A 21,626-nucleotide genomic window follows, 5' to 3' on the forward strand; every position below is an offset into this window, starting at 1 on the left:
CCCCCTGATGGGCCCTGCTCTGTGCATGACAGGAGGCAGCGCCCAACCCCCTGATCGGCCCTGCTCTGTGCGTGACAGGGGGTGGCGCCGCAACCTCCCTATCGACCCTGCCTTGAGTGTGACGGGGTGGTGCCCCAACCCCCCAATTGGCCCTACCCTAAGCGTGACTAGGGGTGGCATCGCAACCTCCCGATCCGCCCTGCTCTGTGCATGACAGGGGGCAGCGCCCCAACTCCCCAATCGGCCCTGCTCTGAGCCTGACCAGGGGCTGCACCTAGGGATTGGGCCTGCCCTCTGCCACCCGGGAGCAGGCCTAAGCCAGCAGGTCGTTATCTCCTGAGGGGTCCCAGACTGTGAGAGGGCACAGGCCGGGCTGAGGGACCCCCCTCTCCCCCCAGAGTGCACAAATTTTTGTGCACCTGGCCCTCTAGGAAATACATAGCAAAATGGTAGAGATACCATGCCACCAACCAATCCTGGACACCAGGGCTGCCCCTGAAAACTTGATTCTGCTGCCACTGCACGCCCTTTGCCCTTCCACCAAATAGATTCTTAGTGATTTCTGCTGCTTGGTGACACTACCCCAATTCAAAGTCCAAGTCTGAGCATTGACTGGTAGAGTTATGAATGCTCACACTCGAGCACCAAGATAAGATAGGGAATTCTCTAGATAGCAGAGCTATTGGGCAGTTCCCCAAATGACAGACATTCAGCGGGAGGGCCCTCCAGAGTTTCTTCCACAGGATAGTACTAGGTGTTATCACAAAAGCATTCAACATTTCTTTTTTATCATACTTTTGCAGCAGGATACTTCAGAGCTTTTTATAAATGAGTATGCGTTTTGCTTCTCTAAGAGGGAGGTATGGTGTGCAATATTTGTCAAACTTACTTGAGCAAGACACTGTTTCATAGTAACTATGAGTTTCGTGGAACACATCCTGAGAATGCTGGAGGCGGAAAATCTAAAAAAGATAGAGATCATGCACAAAGGATTGCAACAGACATGCCCAGATGTAATAAGAAGTGAGAGCACTTAGCAAGGTGGACAGAATGGAGTGTGCCTTGAGGTCTGCAAGTCAAGTTCATGTTTGATTCATTGGAAAATAGCTGTGGTGAGATTGAGCTTGAAAGTTCTAGTTAGCTTGAACTGGTAGTTTCAAAGGTGGCTTTGATTATGGTGCATAGAAGATTGGGCCCTGGCCAGAAGGCTCAGTTGGTTAGAGTGTCGTCACAATACACCAAGGTTGTATTATGTTCCCAGGTCAGGGAACATAAAAGAATTAACTAATGAATTCATAAATAAGTGAAACAACAAATCAGTGTTTATCTCCCTTTCTCCTCTCTCTCTCTCTCTCTCTCTCTCTCTCTCTCTCTCTCTCTCTTTCTCTCTCTCATCAATAAATAAAACCTTTTTTTTAAAAAAAAAAGAGTTGGGAGAGGACAGTCAAAAAACAAAACCCCATGAAAAGGTTTAATCAGTTATGATTTACAATTAGGAATACAGATCTAAATGGAGAGACAAAGACTCCTACCTTAAAGATATGAGAGCCAAATCTACCCACAGCCTAAGCTAAGAATGGTTTTTAATTTTTTAAACAGTTGGGGGTAAAACTCAAAAGAATAATGATATTTTGTCTCACATAAAAATTATATGAAATTCAAATTTCAGTGTTCATGAGTAAATTCCATTGCTCTCATTTGTGGGCCTATATTACAAAAAAATTAGGTTCAATTATTATTATATTTTGACTTTCATCACTTCAATATGCATGAAATCTTTTCTCTCTTGTTATATAAGCACCTACATAATTTTCAGTTTTGCCTCTTGGCCCACAAAACCTAAAATATTACTATCCAGCCTCTGCTCTAGTCCACTGCCCTCCTTTTACTGATACTGAACTGAGGCTCATAGTAATTTGAACTGAGGTCTGAAGCTACCCAGTGATGGAACCCAAGTGTTTCAACCCCTATTCTAGAGCTCTTTCTAGTGCATCTTAGATGCATCAGTCCAACTGATGTTAATATGAAGAGTGGTGTGTGTGGAAGACAGGACAGGGAGAGGCAGCGTCCATCTCTATCCCAGTGCTAAAGTGTCATTGGATGCTTATCCATAAGGAACGTGATGGAGAAGCACAAGGAAGGGGGTGAGAGGGGATTCATAGTGTCACTCAAATCTTGTAAACCAGCCCAACTGACACCTAGGTCTTCTGACTTCTACATTTCTGCATTTAAAGCATTTCTTGTATTAACTCAAAGATGTCTAGCCATGTGAATTCCTCCTTATTTCACACATTAATGTGATATGATGGGGAAGGTCACTTATATATTTGGTTGGTACTTCCAAGTGAGATAGTATGTGTCAATGGCCAGAAAAAAAGGAAATCTGACATTGAGAAGGATTCTGAAGTAAGGTCCCAGCCTCTGGGAAACGGAGGATTTCATTATCAATGTCAGCCATAGATATAGGAAGAGAATCACCCCCCTTCAGATGTCCTGGGGATATGAGAACATTTTGTTGAAAATATTTGGTTGCCAGAGAATTCTAGTATATAGAGTGATATTGGAGCTATTCATTTTGTTCATTTAATAGTTTATTGTATTTATATATTATAGTTTAGTCTATAAAACCTTTCTGTTTATGAACTTTATTACCTCTCTGATCAAATCTATAAGTATTTCTTTTGATTTTTGAAAAGCAGTCAGTGGTCCACCAAGATAATTCTTTTGTTTCTGGTTCATATATTATATAGTCTAAGAAAGAACATGCTAAATGAATTCAGTATAAATAAATGCTATACAAATTTTTTTAAATAAAATTCATTGGCCCAGTCAAAAAATGTTTGGTGTTCTTGTAAGCTTCATGCAAACTCTTTTTTAAAGGTGTAAGTAGATTTTTCAGGATGAGATTGCTGAGTTGAAAGAAGGTCTTGAGTCTCTAACATAGCTCCCCAGCCTCCTTTAGCAAAATTGAATCCCAGTAGATGAGTTAGGGCTTGTGCTTTCACGGGGTGCTGATGTTGAGAAAAAGCCTGAGATGGACACTTAGTTCTAGAGAGGTGGTTCCACTAACCACAGCCCTGACTCACTGTCATGGCAGCAACACAGACATGTTGACAGCTGGGCCTCAGAGGCTCACTTCCTTTGCCTTGTGAAATCCCTCTCCTGGAAGTCGCTAAGATCACAAAGTCTGAAATTTGGAAGAAGATTGGTGAAAACCTGATAGTGCTGACAGCCCAACAGAAGGAGAGTGAGGGCCATGGCTTCAGGGTGTCCACCCACTAGGCAGTCAGTTCCATTGAGCAAGGTTCTTCCTGGCATCTGAAAGCGGACCGAAGAAGTGAGATGGGTACCCTGATGCATCTCTGGTTAGGGCTCTCTTCTTCATAACACCCATTACAGACTAATTAATTGTGTAATTGTTTAATATCTTTCTCTCCCATTAGACTACTGTTTCTCAAATGGGGACAACTTTGTCCCCCAGAGTCATTTGCCTGGAGACATTTTTGGTTGTCACACCTGGGGAGGGGAGTGGCACCAGCACCTAGTAGGTGGAAGCCAGGGATGCTGCCAAACATCCTACAATGCTTAGGGCACCCACCACACAAAGAATTATCCTCTCCAGATGTCAGCAGTGCACAGTTAAGAAACCCTGCATTAGACTAAGATGCTTAAAGACCCATCTGTCATGCTCAGCACTTTATCCCTAACACCTAAGCACAAAAGGAGGCTCTCCGCACACATTTACAACTGGTTTGCCTAAGTCATTGCTTAGGCACCAGCAGGCACTATCCTGAGCACATTGCACAGGACTTAATGTTTCCTCTACCCCTATCTCACTGACTCTACTTCCGAGCTGCCAATGTCTCTGAAGGGGTGACATTTCTTCTGTCTCATCTCTCTGTCATATCTCTATATTGAAATCTACATATGCATAGTGTTGCATTTGCATTCTTGAGAAGAGATTGTAATAAAAGAGTAGATGTTTTTTCATTCCTTATACCTAGCATTTTGAGGTACAGTAATGAGCTATATTGAATGCTGGTTTTAGCGACAGTGATCATTAGGTTTATTATCAAGACTCTTCACTACTGAGTGTATGTGCAGGGGATGGAAGGGAGGGGGGGTGGCAAAATAATGAGCATTTATGAATATAGTATGGCAATTCTTTAGTTTGTATAGAACATGTTTATCCTTTTGAGGAGATCATTCTGGATGGCCCCAGAAGTTCCAGCAGAGAGCTGGGTCGGCGTCAGCCCCTCCCCTCCGGAGTGCTCCTATCCTTGTTTCTAACACAGCCACTTCCCGAACCAAGAGCCCATGTTTCATGGTAGCAAAGATGCCCTGTCCCCACCTGTATAACTATGTTGAGTGTTGTAGAGTGAGGTGTGTGCAGCCCAGCTCTGCTTGGCCCAAACTCACCCCTCAGTGGCAGGGTGAGAGTTGAGGGCACTGTGCATGCCCAGCTGTCCTGTGGACCTCTTTCCCCAACAAGCCCTATCTCATATACACACAGTGGCTCTCTTAGAAATCCACATGCAACCTACCTACCAGATAGGGGAGCAGTTCCGTTGAGTGGCTCCAGGAGTTCACTTAATTGCAGGCTATTTATCATATTTTAAATTATTTCTCTGTGTTACATCATTTAATCGAACCAGCCAGAAAACAGGAAGAAGGGTAAATAAATACTCGTGTATATGTAGAGGGCAATGAAATATATTATCATGTCTTCTTGTCTCTGCTTCTGTCGACTTTTTTTTTTTTTTTTACAGAATAATGTTTTTAGTCTATACTGTGAAACCCTAAGGAAATAGCCTCATGTCTGTTCTCAGGATGTTTTTGAGGGTGTTGCTTATTACATAAGACAGTAAATTCTTCACAAGGACTCTGGAGAGCAATTTATTTCTGATCTATGACTCAAGAATAATTATGATTCTCCTGAGTTACTAGCTTGGTTTTTTTTCCTCCTTAGGGACAATCAGTATGTAACTGATTAGGTTTTCTTTGAAAATTGCTTATTAGAATGTTTAGAGCCAAATGGGTTGCCCACCCACATATAACAAGGGTTTGAAAGTTTATGGTAGCCTCGATTCTGACTCCATGTTGGGATGTCCTTGTTTTTCCTTTATATTTTCCATCTACTTCAAATTTATCATCAGTGTTACATGTAAACATCCAGAAATGTTTTTGGAAAAGGGTAGAGGTATACATAAGTAATTGTACTATAACAGGCCATCCAAAACTGGTCTTACTGGCTTTTTTCTTTCCGTTTCCAGATTGAGATGCTACCAGATGGGCTGTTTCAGTGCAAAAAGCTGCAGTGTTTACTTTTGGGGAAAAATAGCCTGATGAGTTTGTCCCCTCACGTGGGTGAGCTGTCGAACCTTACTCATCTGGAGCTCATTGGTAATTACCTGGAAACACTTCCTCCTGAGCTGGAAGGGTGTCAGTCCCTAAAACGGAGCTGCCTGATTGTCGAGGAGAACTTGCTCAATACTCTTCCTCCCCCGGTCACAGAACGCTTGCAGACGGGCTTAGATAAATGTTGACCTACAGAGAAAACTTCTAAAAGTGTGCCCCAGGGCTTTAAATGAGAACTAAAATTTCCTAACTTATAAAGATTTTTAAAATGGGTAATAATTATGACTAACTATAATCAAATGTTTTATTAAAAAGCGTCTCAGTGTCTAAGTAAACAGGTAAAAAGTGTTAACACTGAAATGAGTTTTGTGAATAATTGATCTTTTACTTATTGACTTGTAAGAAGTACGCTTTGAGGGTGGAATGGGGGACATGAAATTATTGAATGTCCACCTTGCAGTTATTACCTTGAAGATTAGATATTCTTTCCTCTCCCTCCCCAGCCCCATTACTTATTTGCACACTTGTTTCAACTGACGTCCTGTTTGGATATTTATCAGCTAGACCATAAACTCACCAATATAAATGCCCTTGATGTACACTCAACGCTGTCTTTGATTTATGTTCTTAATTATTTTTAGGCAGGGTGTCTGGTGCTTGGCAGAATTCCTTCTTGGTTTTTTACTTCCTGTCCCAGCTTGATTGAGTCTTCCTTCCTGTGGTTTTCTCTTAACAATGACGAACCTGAGAAAGTGCCTGCTTTGGGCCTCTGCATAGGACAGGAGCAGGGTACTTGGGACATGTCACCCTTGGGACATCCTGAAAATCCATGTCTTCTCCAAGATTTCTTCTTGTGTATCATCAAAGCTTTTTTTTTATTTGCTCGTGAGTGTTTATATTAAATGTAAAACATAAATATTTTTATTGCATAATCATGGATTCAAAATCTGTGGGAATAGTTTTTGTAAGGTACAGAGAACACATGCATTTCTGTAAGAATTTACTATTAACATGCTTGGGGGTTTTTTTGCCTGCTTATGATTCTCATGTTTGTGTGCATTCACCAAAATGTTTTTGTACTCTGCAACTAATTACTTTTGGATAACAAAAGCCTTGTGTTTCATGCCCTAAAATATGTAAGGGTTTCCTTATAAAAGGATGGCCACATCATCTACCTCTCTCTTCCCTTGTTGCTGTGCTATTATTGTACGGGTACAATTCTTAATAACTTCAGAAACTGTGATGGAGGGGAGAGGTAGAGATTTCAATCTTTAAAACTGACTTCAAAATATCTTGTAGAAATTAAGAGTTAAACCAAAACACTTTACTTACTTCTCCATCTGCATGATCTGTAGATATGATTATCATGTAAAACACTCAGCCTCTATTCATTGTTTAAGATGAGTTCTCAAAGCTCACAAAGAAATAAACCCATTTAACTGGAATTCATCTCATGCTTCTGGTTAAGTTTTCTGGAATACAATTTGCTCTTTTTTTATAAAGAGCTTTTGTGTTTGGCCTTCTACCGTGCATATTGTAAAACGAAAATCAAAGGACTCGTTTTGGGTAAATGTACATTTTTAATGTGTTTCTCTAGGCATTATGATGCCATCTAATTTTTGGTGTGACTATGAAATAATGGATTAACCGCACCTAGACAAAACTGGAAAAACACCATGGGTAAAGAGTACCGTAAACATGGAGTTGTGATGTTTGCTGTTTTTCTTGCTTTGCCCATTCCAAAAAGATGAAAGTGAGTCTTTATAACAAAATGTAGCTTCCCTCTCCTGCCACACACACCTGGACTGAATCTCAGAGAAAGAATTGTTTGCGTCAGATGAATTTGAATAATATTAGCTATAAAAATTATAAAACACCAAAGGCTGCCTAAACCTTATGGTTTATTCTGAATGAGAAGGAATGGTGTAAAAATGTAATTCTTACCAAAACTTGCCTTTAGTCAGAACATTCAAGTTCTCAGGGACCCAGGCATAACTGATGAAACTTTCTTCTAGGACTTCAGAAAACAGATTCTGACTATATCTAGAGTTCTTTTTGTCATTTTTCCTATTTTTAATGTGAGTTGATGCTCATTTTCATATTTCACAATAGAATTGTCATGTGTGTTGATCCCGTGTTAGATAGGATTATCCTAAGTTTTGGATGTGAACAAGAAACATGGAGAGGTATGTTCTCAGAACTTAAATGTTTGGGGACAAATAAATAGCCATAATTTGTATGAAAATTTTCATCCTCTTTTCTAAAGAAGAGTTTTCAAAACAAATTTTAGATTGTTACCATTTTCCTGACAAACTAGTTCTCCCTGGCTAGTCACTGGTTGTATTCACATGCAAAAGTCATTGGATAATCTTCCTTATCACCTCTCTCAATTTCTGAAAGTGAGTTACTATCAGGATTAATAGTGAATATTGTAAGCTTCTTTCCAAACATAAGGGTGTCGTAACTGGTGCAAACTCTGTCCTCAATGCCCTTAAAAAGTTCTCAGATTTCTTTCTTATTTCATCCTTACACACCAGTGTTTAGGTAGCTTTTGAAATGACGTCACACCAATGCAATGAACTCTGAGACCACCACCTGACACACAAAAGGGGTTTAATGCCACCTTTCCCGCGTGGTTGGAACAGATCATCTTATATGTGTTCATATTCGTGTAAGGGGAATTTAAATGGAGAAAATGAAGTTGGTTCACTTACAATTGTGAGACTTTAGTTGGCATTTGATTTCCAAGAATGTGCAGTACATTTTCCAAAAAATAAACATGGATGTTATTCAGAACAAAGTTAATGGCATTGGTTCATTTTATTTGCATGCACACACATAGAGACATGCATACACCTATATATGCAAAATGTAACATTAGTCTTGGATATGTTTAGTATTTTTTCCCAAAGTTGCAAGAGGATATTTTTTATTCATATCTCATAATTATGGATTTTTTTTTCTCTTAGTTACATTTTTTTAGAAACTGATTGCTCAACCTTAGCCTGAGAACCTAAGCAGTTTTAAGCATTTCTGGTAAGATATAGTGTTCCTTTCCTAACCTACATCAGGGTGACTCTGTGACACATAGATACTGTGTTTTCATTCTTCATCCTCAGTCTTAATTTCCCCCTGGATGTCACCATATGTCACTGTTGCTTAAAGAATGTTTGTGTGAAACAGGGTAGAGATCCCAGAATCTCAGCACTGTGGCATACACAGCATGTGTGTGCTGTGGTGAGCTGCAGTGAGGTATTTGCAGACCTTCGTTGGATGGTGAAAATATTTGTTTTTGTTCAAGTGCTTCATGATTCAAATTTTGTATGTTTAATTAAAACTGCATAATATTGATGGGTTCAGAAACTATTATAATAAACAATTCTGTGGATTTATAGCTTTATTTCCTTGTATTTTCAATAAAATGCTCTTTCCATCTTTGTTCTCTTATCATTGTCCTATATACATAAGGTATTTTGTTTTCTCCCTCCACTCACTCACCTCCTTAAATTTGATCAGCACTTGTACAGTAACAATATATTTGTGCTAGGGAACTCACAGTGATACCTGAGGAGAAGCCAGAGCCTCATGCCTAGTTGAGTAGTTCTACCTTTCCCACCCCTGCAGCATTTAGAGCTAATCCAATGATCCTCCATCTCTCCTAAAAGCATGAGAATATAACTATAAGTCGGTTTTCAGGAACTGTATATTGCATTAGAATCTGTTTATTTTTTCTGGAAACAAGAGGAAGGCTGATGGGAGAGGGGAAGAGTTATTTTGTACCCTTGTTTGAATTATGACGACACATACATGAAACTTGCAAAATGCCCTAAATATAATTCTCATCTTCAGCCGGATATGAAAGCTGAAGCAGTGGAAAATCTGCAGTCCTATTTAATTGCTTTCTTCCTGTTTCTGGTCCATCACCTCTCTATCCACTGGGAACTATCTATTAAGTTCCTTTGGTAATGAACTACATTCTCTTAAACTTTTTTTTTACATGAACAATCTCATCACCACGAAAGCATTAACATAGAAAATATAAGCCAAAGCACTGAATTGAGATGGTTTCCAGTTGAACTTAATTTATACTGAAGTTTTGCATTTGACTTGTATAATACACTACTGCTGAGAAAAACAATTATGAGTGCCTCCTGCATATCATGTATTATCAACAGAGATGGTGCAATTTAAAAAATAAAAAGGGGCATAGAATTAGAATGAATGTCTCTGTGCATATATGTGTTGTGTATAATCCTAAATATGTTTAAATATTTTTAAAATTCTTCAAATGTTTCACTTTCGCCCTAGCCAGCTTGGCTCAGTGGATAGAGCATCAGCCTGTGGACTGAAGGGTCCCAGGTTCGATTCTGGCCAAGGGCACATGCTTGGGTTGCGGGCTCCTCCCCAATAGGGGGCGTGCAGGAGGCAGCCCATCAATGATTCCCTCTCATCATTGATGTTTCTCTCTCTCCCCTCTCCCTTCCTCTCTGAAATCAATAAAGAAATATATTAAAAAACAAACAAAAAAAAAACAAATGTTTCACTTTCAGTAAAATCCTGGGCCAATCTGAAGTAGAGCCATTTTCTTGTTAGCATCCCCAGTGAAGGATAGCATTGCTTATTTTATCTTTGTCCCATATTTTGAAACATACATAATCAGCTTTTGCCTCTGGCAATAAATTATTAGAAAATGTAAGACTTTAGCTTGAGTTGAATGTTTTCGGCCCTCAGGTTTACCATGAAAATCTGCATTTTAGTGGTAAATCCCTTTGCCTGAGATCCATTAGGTTTGGTAAACTTTACTGTTTTTAAAGTACATTTTGTGTAAAAGGAAGATTCAATTTTTTATAACAAATGGCAAATAAAAACATTAAAAGTTGAAAGAAGTTGACGACTATTTCTTACCTGTGTCTACCCTCAGTGCCCAGGTTCCAAAAGTGATTCCCTTCCTCCTTCCACACTTCCCTGTGCAGCCAGCTGTACGGTTACATAATTCACCAAATGATAGATTTTAGGTTTACACATGAATCTCATAACAGTCCTATGAGTTTTCAAAATAAGCTACAATTGTCACAAAATAGCAAGCCCCTAAAAAGAGCTGGATTGATCCTTGAATGCACGGAGGGGCAGGGGAAGGTGAAACTTGTCCTAAGAGGTTCATCTTTCCAACAGTGTTCATCCTTGGGGACCCGAGATCACTAACCAGCCCATCTCTCTGCCTCTCTTCTTGGCTCCAGAAAAAACACAAATGATTTGCAAGATGACATTTTCAGAAGGTTTAGTAAAGGGAGAAAAAATAGAATCATTGGGAAAAAATAGACACATAGTCATTTGATCTGTTTGTTTTTTATTATTTTTAAATCATTTTTTATTTTGATATCTCTCTCTCCCCCTACCCTTCTCTTCCTCTCTCTATTTCAGCGTATACACGCACCCCCCCCCAACACACACACACACACACACACACACACACACACACACACACACGGTGTCAGGAACACATCAGAAAGCCGATCCTCAGATCCGTTCTCTGCTGGAGGACAGAACTTGATACACACCGAACCAGATTATGAAGGAAATTAACTGCTGAAACCAGATGGACATATTTTTTCCTGGAAAGGCGGTTCTTCAAGAAGGCTTTCCTCTACCTCCCAAGTGCCTTGGGAATGGGAAATACAGGGTGTCCCCAGAAAATGTATACACATTTTAACAGCTGGTAGCTCAATTTTGAAAATAACAGGTAAACACTGGCTTTATAATTATTCAAAATGTGTGTATACATTTGGGGGGGGCACCCTACATGTTGAAAAAATAAAGCCTGCACCAGGCTCAAGGCATTCGCAGCCACCCAGGGCCTGCTGGGTGTTTGGGGACGCTGGTCCTCTGCTAACAGCCTGCAGGGCGGTGACATGTCCCCATGAGCACCGTACTAAGTGTGGCTTCATGTTCTTCAGCATTCACTTCCACGTTGCAAAATGGCTTATCAAAAACGTGGTGAAGGACCTGCCTGTGCGGGGAAGGGGGGGGGGGGGGGCGGGGCGGGCACGTTGCGGTCAAGGGCACAGTTTGAGTCTGGAGCTTCAGCTTCTGTTGGGCTTCTGCCCCTTTCTCCTCTGGATTCTCTGAAATCCTAGCTTGTCCCTCTCATCTCTGAGGTCTGGAGGCCAGCTGTTCATCCAAAGGTGCAAAGTTAAACCTTGAACTCAAGCCCCATGTTTACAGAGGAATATGTAACTATAGGCCAAAGAAGGATCAGAAAGAAATATGCAGCCCTTTTTAAAATTCAAATATCTTCTCACCTTGTGTTATCTCATCATCCTCTAGACTAGAGCTATAAGTCCTGCCTCCTAAATACCAATGATTCTATAGGACTACCTGTGTGTTACTGAGAGCTTTTCAAATGATTTATGTTAATGTAAGAAATATTCACACTTGTAAAAAAATAATTTGTGAGTTTATTTGAGCCAAACTGTCAACAATTGCTGGGAAGCAGAATCTCAATGAATTAAGATAATGTTCCAGAGAATGGCGGGTTTTCACCTTGTTTTATACATTACAGTCAAAAGAGGAGATGTAAGTGGGTTACATGAGCTCCATTAGTGATAGATTAGGGAGGTGGGAGAAAGCAAAGCAGGGAAACCTCTGGGATTGGATAAAAAATAAAGTGATACACACATACTTCTTTTACTTAGGTGGGTACAGGATAGTTAACAGTCAACAATTAACTCGGCAACAATGAGGATTTGTGATCTCCGCAGAGCAGTGCCTGTGCTTTGAGGGGCTCCAGAAAAAAAAGGAAAATTACTTTGACATTCCAACGATATGTTATCGTAGATACACAAAGACAGTAGGCTCAGTTAAGTAAAGATTCACCTTTGTCAGGGAAGATATCGGCCTAGGACATGACTACCACCATAAACTGCTTTTTCATTTAAAAAGTTTTCATTTCAGACCATCCTTTGTGGTTACTTTAGGTCTTTGAGTTTGCAAGCCCACCACGCAGGCCTTCCCTGAGTTAGTCAGGTTAGCATGTGGCCCCTTTTCGTAAACACTCACAATAAACACCTTAAAGTTTGTTCGCCTTTTTACACAGGCATTTGTTGGTGTAGAGCTCAACACATTATTTTTTACTCTCTGCCTCCCTCTGCTGCTGAGATAAGAACAAACCAAATAGAAGCTTCCTTTCCCTCCCTTTTTTTTTTTTATTCAGTTCCTCTTTGCCTTACCTTTATCAAATGCAGCCCCCAAGGGAAGCTCTTGAGAATTCAATGGCCCTCATTTAATCCTAATGACTCCATCTCAAGTGAGATGCCTTAAAAAGCCCCCTGCAGTGCCTGGCACCAGGACCAGACCGGAGGTGGACAGGCGAGAATTTAGCACCCCTTTAAAAAAACATTCTTTGAATAATTTATTCAATGTGTATTTGGTAGAGGTGGGGAAACTGGTTTTCTATTACTGAAAACCATGAACCTTTATATGAGCTGTCTAGTTAGTCCCTTCTCCAATAACAAAACTCTCACAAGAGTAAGATAGAGTTTAGAGATGACTGAGCAGAGAGCTAAGTGGGAGCTGTAGGGCAAATGAAAGTTACTACAGCTCAGAGCATTTCTTCAAACATCGCACTAGACCATCTCTTCTCCAGGCGTCAAGAGCAGGCCTGTCAGCTGCTGGGTCTCCCCTCTTTCCCCTCAATGCACCCTAATTCGTGGTCCCTTCCCACTCCCTTCCTAGATCTCTCTCTCTCTCTCTCTCTCTCTCTCTCTCTCTCTCTCTCTCATTTATTGCTGTCCTAACCACATACTCCAAGCTTACATGTCCTCTCCCATTACTAAATCCCATCTTTGAGAGTATTAAGTACCCATCATACCAAGGGTGAGATTTTAGCTTTCCTCACAAACATAAATGTCTTTCAGTTACCAAGATTCTTCCTTCCTACAAGGTGGTTTCTTGTCACAACTTCAAATAAGAGACTTATTCAACGCGCTGACTGGGAGCAGGACCAATTGGCATTCCTTAGGCTGGAAACGTAAGAAATTGCATATGGAAACCTGAGTTAACTGGTCCCCTATTTCCAATTATTCTAATGACATTGGGTGTTGCTTGTAAATTAGTACCCACCCCGGCAAATGTTTAAACAAGGGGTTTTCCGACTAGTCTTTCCCTGTACTGGGTTTGTATTCCCATCTTTGCCTATTGCCTCTATGGAAACTTAATAGAGAGACTACTCAGATCATTATGGGGAGAAAAGAGCAGTTCCATCATCTTTTTCACAATAGACAGCCAGTCGCAGGCAATTGCTCAGTGGAAGGGGAAGGCTGAAGAATTAGCTAAGGGGAGGAAAATAGATCGTCTCCATTAAGAGTCCCGAGGAAAATTTGCTGGGCTTGTGATATCTTGGCAGAACCTCATTAACGGCTTCAAAAGGAAAAATGATAAAACATCTAGTCATTGCTTGTCTGTGCTCTTCAGCGTGGAGTCTGTCTCCACAGGGAAAATAACACAGTGGAACTGGAGTACAACAATACTCTTATTTAGCACCTGCCGCATGCCAGGTACTCTGCTGGGTTCTTTGTTTGTATCTCAGCCCACCCGACAACTTCATTTGATGTGTTATTCCCGTTTTACAGAAGAAATTTTAAAAGGTTAGCTTTCCCAGGGCCTCGTAACTGTTCAGAAGTGGCATCGTATTCAACCTACAGGTCTGCAAAGTTTGTTTCTGCAGAGGTTTGGGGAAACAACACAACATCAGATGTGCAGCTGGGGATTCAGTAGAACTGGAAACAAAGCCAGTGTCCAGTTTCTGTCCCATATTGTAGCTGGGTCTGGTTTAGCATTAAACTAGTTGCAACCCATTAGTCCACTGTGTGTGGGAAAATGCAGGCACGTGAGCGCCCCACAGACCAGGAGTCAAGCGCCAGCAAGAAAGTAAGAGGCAAGAGAGAGAATTCCTTTAGGGGATTATATACTTCAGATCTTCTCACACTTGCAGTGGCCACACCTACTCTGGCCAATGACCTGTTCCCAGGTGTGACCAACAGACAAGTACCTTCCCGATGTCACCCAGAGTTTCTGGGGAGTGTTAAACTGAGGCTTACTGGCAAACCTGCAAAATGGCATGCCTACCCTATTTGGCGTTCCCTTTGCTTCTTTCCAGTTATTCATAACTAGGTTAAGTTACCACAGTATCAGTTGGAGCCTCGTCCCGTGCACCAAGAGGTGGTGGGTTCAATTCTCAGTCAGAGGGCACATACCCAGGTTGCAGGTTTAATCTCTGGCTGGGGCACATGTAGGATACAGCCGATTGAAGTTTCTCTCTTGCATTGATGTTTTGCTCGCTCGCTCTCTCTCTATCTCTCTCCCAGTCTCTCTCTGAAATTAAAAAAAATTTTTTTTTAATAAAAGGAAAGAAGGGTCTGAAAGAGCAATCTTCAATAATTAACATTATTGAAAACTAAAGTTTCTGTCATATACTTTATAAACATCACTAATGCTTAAAACATATTAATGTAGGCATTATCTCCATGTCATAGAAAAAGAAATAGGTCTGGGCAGGTTAAGTGGCATATTGGGTTATAGATTAGATGACATTGCCAGTAAATGGCAGAGTCAGGTTTGGAACTGGAGACTGTAGCACCAACTCTCTGTTTTTGTATCGTGCACGCTGCCAAGATCGTATGGCAAGAAAGTGACAGGTTGTGATCACAGCCTAGGATCTCAACATCTAATTCAGTATTCTGTCCTGTATGATGGGAGACTCTATATAAGCTAAAAAAGGATTGATGTACTTTCAGACACACATATACACAAACAGTTTCAAACACCCTTTAGTATAAATAAATCATCATTTCATTCAAAGGACCGATGTACTTTTAAACGTCATGGTTATTTATTGAAAATAGTGTTTTTATTTTAATACCCTAGCCTAAACTGTGAGCACATGCGCTCTCATTAGAAGAATGGAGTGCTGCTCAGAATTTCAGACTCTATGGGAGAAGTTGAATAAAGACCGCATCCTGGTAAAGAGAGTCATTAACATTTTGGTTTTGGTTTTAAAGTACAGAGGGGGCTTGCAGTCAGCTTGGGTGTTACTGTCCAGCTCAGCTCCCCGAGAGTGGATTTATTATAGGGAAATGCTGGCAGTCGTTTTAGACGTGCAAAATGACTACCAATCCCAGTGCAGGCTAAATTCATTCTAAATTCGTTCTGCTGATGTAGACGTTTGCAGAGTGAGGAGGGACGGGTTAAGCTGCCCTTATTGAATCCATGCCATGCTCCGCACCCCAAGCGGACGGAGTGTTCCTCCCTGGCTTTGCCTTTGGGCTGAACACACTGCTAAGGTTGGAGAAAGCCTTCCCCAGGGTCTAAGGGCCCCCTTTTTGAAGCACTGGTTCACTTGGCATTTTCCCTCGGATGCTTCAAAATGCTGGCCCTTCAAGCCAATGGCATGTCAGGCCCCCTGTGAGTGACCCTGACCAGTGGTCTCCAAGGCCCATTCGCACAGTGGGACTGCAGCTCTCAGATGTCCTCCACTCCCGCCCCCACTAAACTCTGCAAACGAAACTCTGCAAACGAAGGGAAGATGACTTATCAAGTGACTTTGCACAATCACATTGGCTGCTTTTTATATTCTTGTAGAAGAGGGAAAAAATTGGCCTTCCCTTTTTCTTTCTGGTGGTGAGTCTAACTCCTCCAGCCTAGAAAAGAGTGCCGCCGAGCGTGTTTTTATGCAAGGCTGGGAATGAGCCAAATGGCTTTGGTGCTGCCTCCGATCCTCCGAAGAGGCCCCGCTGAGCCCAGTCCTAGAGGGGCCTGCAGGATACGAACATGCTTCTCAGCGGGATCTGTGGCTCCGGGAACTGGCGGTGTTGTGGATGCTGGAGACCCCAGCTCACAGGGGCAGAGAATGTGGGGTCCTTGTGACTTCTGAGATGAACATTTGTCATTAACTTCTGTCATTAACATTTTGGTTTTGGTTTTAAAGTGCAGAGGAGGCTCGAAGTCAGCTTGGGTGTTATTGTCCAGCTCAGCTCCCGGAGAATCCAGATGTTTAGACTTGCAAAATGACCACCAATCCCAGTTCAGGTTAAATTCACGTGACTTCTGGGATTCTGCACTGGCCCTCCTGATGCTGCCATTTCCAAGGTGACCTGTGTATGTCAGCGTGCTCAGGGCCCCGCCTACCTGAGCCTGGTGAGAGCCTAGATGTGCCATAAGGCACCTTCCAACACCATTATTCTGATCTACATGAAGTGCTCAGCGAGTGGGAAGTGTTGATCGGGGTTAATATTGAGTAATGTTCTATAGAGCTTGAGCATGTCATATATTTATTTTTCAGTTTTTGAAATGACTCACTTTCATGACATGTGAACAAGACTTTTTTATTCACTGCAGCACCGAAGGCATACAAACATGAGGAGGAGGATGGAATGATCTTAAGGTCTGTTCTGCAGCACCTCGGCCTCAGGAGGCGGGGTGTACGGTGAAGAGGAGCTAACTAGGGCAGGGCAGAGAGGAGCATTCCCAGGAGAGCCTTCACCGTGCTCAGATTACAGCTCCCAGTACGGAGAAATGTCCTGAGGTTACACAGGTAAAGAGGTGACCGGTGAAGTGCTCGGCCCTCTTGAGCTTTAACACCAAAGCTTGAAATCTGAGGCTGATCCATCACCACTGACGTGCAGCCCAGAGTCTGACCTGGGCCAACCGATGCCTCCAAGTTTTCAGTTCTCAGGTTTCTGGTCCATGGGCCTCTGGGCCTAACTGTCCAGTCAGCTAACAGGCTTCCAGTTGGAGAGACACACCTCCAGGCTCGGAGACACTGAGAGATGTCAGCTCCTCCCTGCGTTGAGGGTGCAGCTCCAACTGGGTGCCAGCTCCAAGGGCCGACTGTGCACCCATGAGGCTCAGCTGACCCACTGGGGGCTGTCTTGGAGCTGTGTGCTGTGCACCAACTCTGTGTTCTGGTGCCCAGCCCGGGACTGCTCTAGGCCTAGACCTGGGCTCTGCTGTGTCTATAAGAGAAAGCAAGACATTGTCCTAGACCAGTGGTTCTCAACCTGTGAGTCGCGACTCCTTTGGCGGTCGAACGACCCTTTCATAGGGGTCGCCTAAGACCATCCTGCATATCAGATATTTACATTACGATTCATAAAAGTAGCAACATTACAGTTATGAAGTAGCAACGAAAATAATTTTATGGTTGGGTCACAACATGAGGAACTGTATTTAAAGGGCCAGAAGGTTGAGAACCACTGTCCTAGACAGAGCTGGACTGTCAGTGTGGTTGCGGGGAAGGCACTCATCTTCACTCTGGGTTGGAGTCCTATCTCCAGAAGTAACACCTGAGTAACCTTATCTCTCTGAGCCTCAGTTTCCTCTTCAGTGAAACGTAAACTATTCTATGAAAATCGAGTGCCTGCTCCTACACAGGTGCCGGCTCCTACACAGGTGCTTGTCCCCATTGATTCCACTGTATCTTCAAAACAGATACAGTGGAATCAATGGGGACCCTGCCCTCGCGGAAACAAACCCCTCGGGATCTTAGGAGGATTCCATGAGATTAGGATTCCATGAGATTATGTAAAATGCTTGGCATCTTGTCTGACCCTGGTGGGTGCTCACTGCATGTTAGCTCTAATGAGTTTTCCTCCAAAGTTGGTAGAAAATCTTTTCAAACATGCCCTTCCCCACCCCAGTCTTTGCCCATGAATTTCTCTCTGTCTGGAAGACTCTTCCTTGCTCCCTTTGCTTAGCTAACTCCTGTTCATCGAGTTCCTAGGTTAAAGGTCGCTTCCTCAGCATAGCACCTCCCTGAAAGGTCCATATTTAGGTTCCTCCGTTGTGCGTTCTCGTGGCAACCAGCACTCTACTTCGCATTCTCCATCACTTTGGTAATTACTGCTTGGTTAATGTCTGTGTTCCTGACTAGACTGTGAACCTGGTGCAGACAGCATCCATGTCTACCTGATGTCTCGGCGCCTGGCTTTGAGGTTCTCCCGAAATATTTGACCATCCAACGGGCTGACATGTGAAGGGGATATTACCGTCTGAATGAGAAAAGAGCACTGGACCAGAAAAAAAGAGAATCAGAATCAGGCCCAGCAGGAGCACAGGGCCCTTTATTTCCTTCCTCTTTTCCCTCTCATGAAAAGAAGGAACGGCCAAGAGATGACTGAAGAAACAGGCCATGCCCCGGGCAGCCCCACATCTCCCCGGAGGCAGTCAGGTCGCCGAGTCAGGGTAGCAGGGATGGCAGGCTGTTCCCCACTGACAACAAGCATTTACCCGTCACCACTCAGGGCACTGCTGAGAGCAGGGCAGGAGGAGTCTTTTGGAGAACACATGCCACAGTCACACCCTTGTCTCTTCTCCCGTAGCCAGGGAGCAGGACTTAAAGGAAAAGGTGTTGTTCTTGTAACTGCACAGAGAAGAAGCTCGAAAAGATTAAATCCAATGCCACATAACTGGAATGATGTCAGCAGCAGAAATGTCACCATGTTGACTTCTCACTCTGTCGCCTGGTATAAAAGATGTCCCTGCCTCTAGGTGCCTCGTACCTTGAGAAAGAAACCTTGGCGCAAACAGTCATTTACATGTGACTCACTGGGAATGTGAAACGTTCTTGCTCTTTTGTCCCTGTGGGACTTAACAAAGCAACAATAGGGCCTGACCCCAGTGGTTTTCTATTGGCCAGAATCCAATCCTCTGGGCAGGACTGGACTTCCACGTGCATTCCTGCAGGCCCACCATACGGAACTGGCCGGCAGCCTCTGCCCGCCTTTCCAAACTGCCACACCTCTACCCAGAAGTCCTGATCTCAGAAGTCCTTCCTTCCACATAAATATAGATCTATGTATCTATCTATATCTATCTATCATCTACCTATCAAACCTCTCTTTATTCTTTAAGACTAAGATGAGATATTTGTCTCTAACACCTTCTCTGACCATCTACCTTCTCCCAAGTAGGAGTTGGGTGCTTTCATTCCAGCCCTTACGATAATGTGATGAGGTTATTTATAAATTTCCTCCTCACTAAATGATGACAGAAACCATATCTTCATCTCTTTAATCCCCTTCAACTAGCATAGTGCCCAGCACATTGTAGGGGCAGAACCAATGAAAAGCAGGAAGCCAGGCATTGACAAACGGTGCCCTGGGACAGGGGGTCAGTCAGAATGCCTAAGGTCCAGGGCATGTGCCAGGAACTACTAGTGGGTACCTTTGTGGGCAAACTGTTAAAACAGTGAGAAGTCGTTAGCGGCTTGTGCACAAGGAAACAGCATGAGGAAGTAGGATTTTGGGTACCTTATCTGAGGGTTTAATGGATGTGATGAGATTAAAGGATGAAAATCTTGTGCCCATTCTACAAATGAGAAAACTGAAGCATTTGGTAATGTCTTACCAAAACGCACACAGCTAATAAGCAAAGAAAGCTGGTTTAGAATCCAGATCAGATCTCAGAGAGTGGTTCTTAGATACTGTGAAAAACTCAGCCAAATTTGCAAACACCGCTTAGAACTAGGGTCCTTTATGTCTTCAGGAATGCTCTCCTCTCTGGGCTGAGTTCCTCCAGAATGTCACTACCCTCCCTGGGCCCACCTCAGTTTCCTCCTCAATAAAATGAACAGTGAGCCAGGTAACTGCAAGGCCAGTGTTAGGCTCTGCAGTGCTATGATTCTCTGTAGAATACAAACGGACTTCCTGACCCGGAAATCAGCTCAGTCAAAACATACATTGCAGCCCTAACTGGTTTAGCTCAGTGGATAGAGCATCAGCCTGCGGACTGAAGGGTCCCAGGTTCGATTCCAGTCAAGGGCATGTACCTTGGTTGCAGGCACATCCCCAGTAGGGGGTGTGCAGGAGGCAGCTGATCGATGTTTCTCTCTCATCGATGTTTCTAACTATCTCTCTCCCTTCCTCTCTGTAAAAAATCAATAAAATATATTTTTAAAAAAAACCATACATTGCACTTGTGCATTGACCCTAAGAACTTTTTCGCAGGTTGTAATCATGACTCCAAAACACAAGGAAGGCTGTGAAATACTCTCTTAGAGTTCTAAGCCTTCTTCCCATATGGGCATCCTATCTAATAAAGAGGGAATATGCTAATTGACCCTCATACCATCACAAAGATGGCAGCACCCACAGCCAATAAGGAGGGAATATGCTAATTGACTGCCCTACCCTCAAAGATGGTGGCACCCACAACCACAAGATGGCGGCACCCAGTCCCCTCAGCCCGCGGGCAGCAGGTGCACAGCAAGGCCGGGCTCACCCCCAGGCGGACACGGCTGCTCTGCGTGCCTGCCTCCGGAGTCCCCCAGTCCCCTCAGCCCCCTAGCTGCCCAGGGCCTCCCGAGGCTCTGGTAACCAGGGCCAGCTGAGGCTTGCACTGCCAGCAGTGGCAGCAGCAGAGGTGTGATAGGGCATTGCCTTCCCCTGATTACCAGGTCACCTCCTGCCCCTGAGGGCTCCCGGACTGTGAGAAGGGGCAGGTCGGGCTGAGGGCCACCCCTCCTCCAGTACATGAATTTTCATGCACCAGGCCTCTAGTTTAAAGTATGCTCTGTCACTGAAGTTCAACTGCAGTGCCCACAGAAAGTGTCTTTTATCTCAAGAGTCATGCTCAAGCCACAGCAAAGTTCCCACCCACTCTCCATGGCCCCGGGGCCTTTATTCTGGCCGTAATTCTGTATCGTACCAAAATAAAGGTCAGCATTGCTCTCCCCACACCTGTAGCACCCCCCCGCCCCCATCATGTCAGTCTCAATCATGCAATTCTCTGACTTCAGGCTGAATTTCAGGGTAGAGCGCTCGCCTCTCTGAAAACATCTGTGTGGCTCAGAATGAAGTCTGACATGAAAAGTTCCCACCCAAACCACCGAGTAACATCCTGTTGTTGTTTTCATCAAATCTATGCAGTAACTGCTCTGATTTGGCTTTGAACTGGAATGATCTGTCCGTTGCCATTTTTCTGAAACATTCGGAACAAGATACAATCTCATTATGGTCAGCTACATAGAGTGGACCTTTCAGAGCATAAAGAAACATCTGTCCTCCATCTGCGTGCCCCGAAAATAGGACTTTCAATGGAGTACATTGTAGGACACTAATGCTTTTAAAGGGCAAGAACTGCATTTCTGGCTAAAATCTCAATAAATATGTGTAACAAAATATTTTCATCTTCCATGCCGCTTTTCTTTTTTTGTTGTTTTAATTTTTCCATCCTCATGTAGCCCCTCTACGTCTTACACGCTGCTTGTAAAAAGG

The 21,626-nt window shown here is 43.1% G+C and overlaps 1 protein-coding gene across 11 annotated transcripts in view; it reads left to right on the forward strand.

Moving 5' to 3' along the window:
- LRRC8B (leucine rich repeat containing 8 VRAC subunit B) overlaps positions 1 to 21,626 on the forward strand; it is a 103,821-nt gene that overhangs the window by 71,670 nt on the left and 10,525 nt on the right. For 5 of the 11 annotated variants that reach the window (XM_014459569.2, XM_006093156.3, XM_006093158.3 and 2 more), the window contains one exon: positions 5,274 to 5,964. In XM_014459569.2, coding sequence (XP_014315055.1) covers positions 5,274 to 5,546 — 273 coding nt within the window. In that variant the 3' untranslated portion in view covers positions 5,547 to 5,964. Of the gene's footprint in view, positions 1 to 5,273; positions 5,965 to 5,999; positions 8,796 to 16,339; positions 16,520 to 18,283; positions 20,140 to 21,626 lie in introns of those variants that run through there. The other 6 variants (XM_023757621.1, XM_023757624.1, XM_023757622.1 and 3 more) reach the window with 5 other exon arrangements.

The sequence above is a fragment of the Myotis lucifugus genome, unplaced genomic scaffold (assembly GCF_000147115.1).
Source record: "Myotis lucifugus unplaced genomic scaffold, Myoluc2.0 scaffold_110, whole genome shotgun sequence".
Classification (NCBI taxonomy): Eukaryota; Metazoa; Chordata; class Mammalia; order Chiroptera; family Vespertilionidae; genus Myotis; species Myotis lucifugus.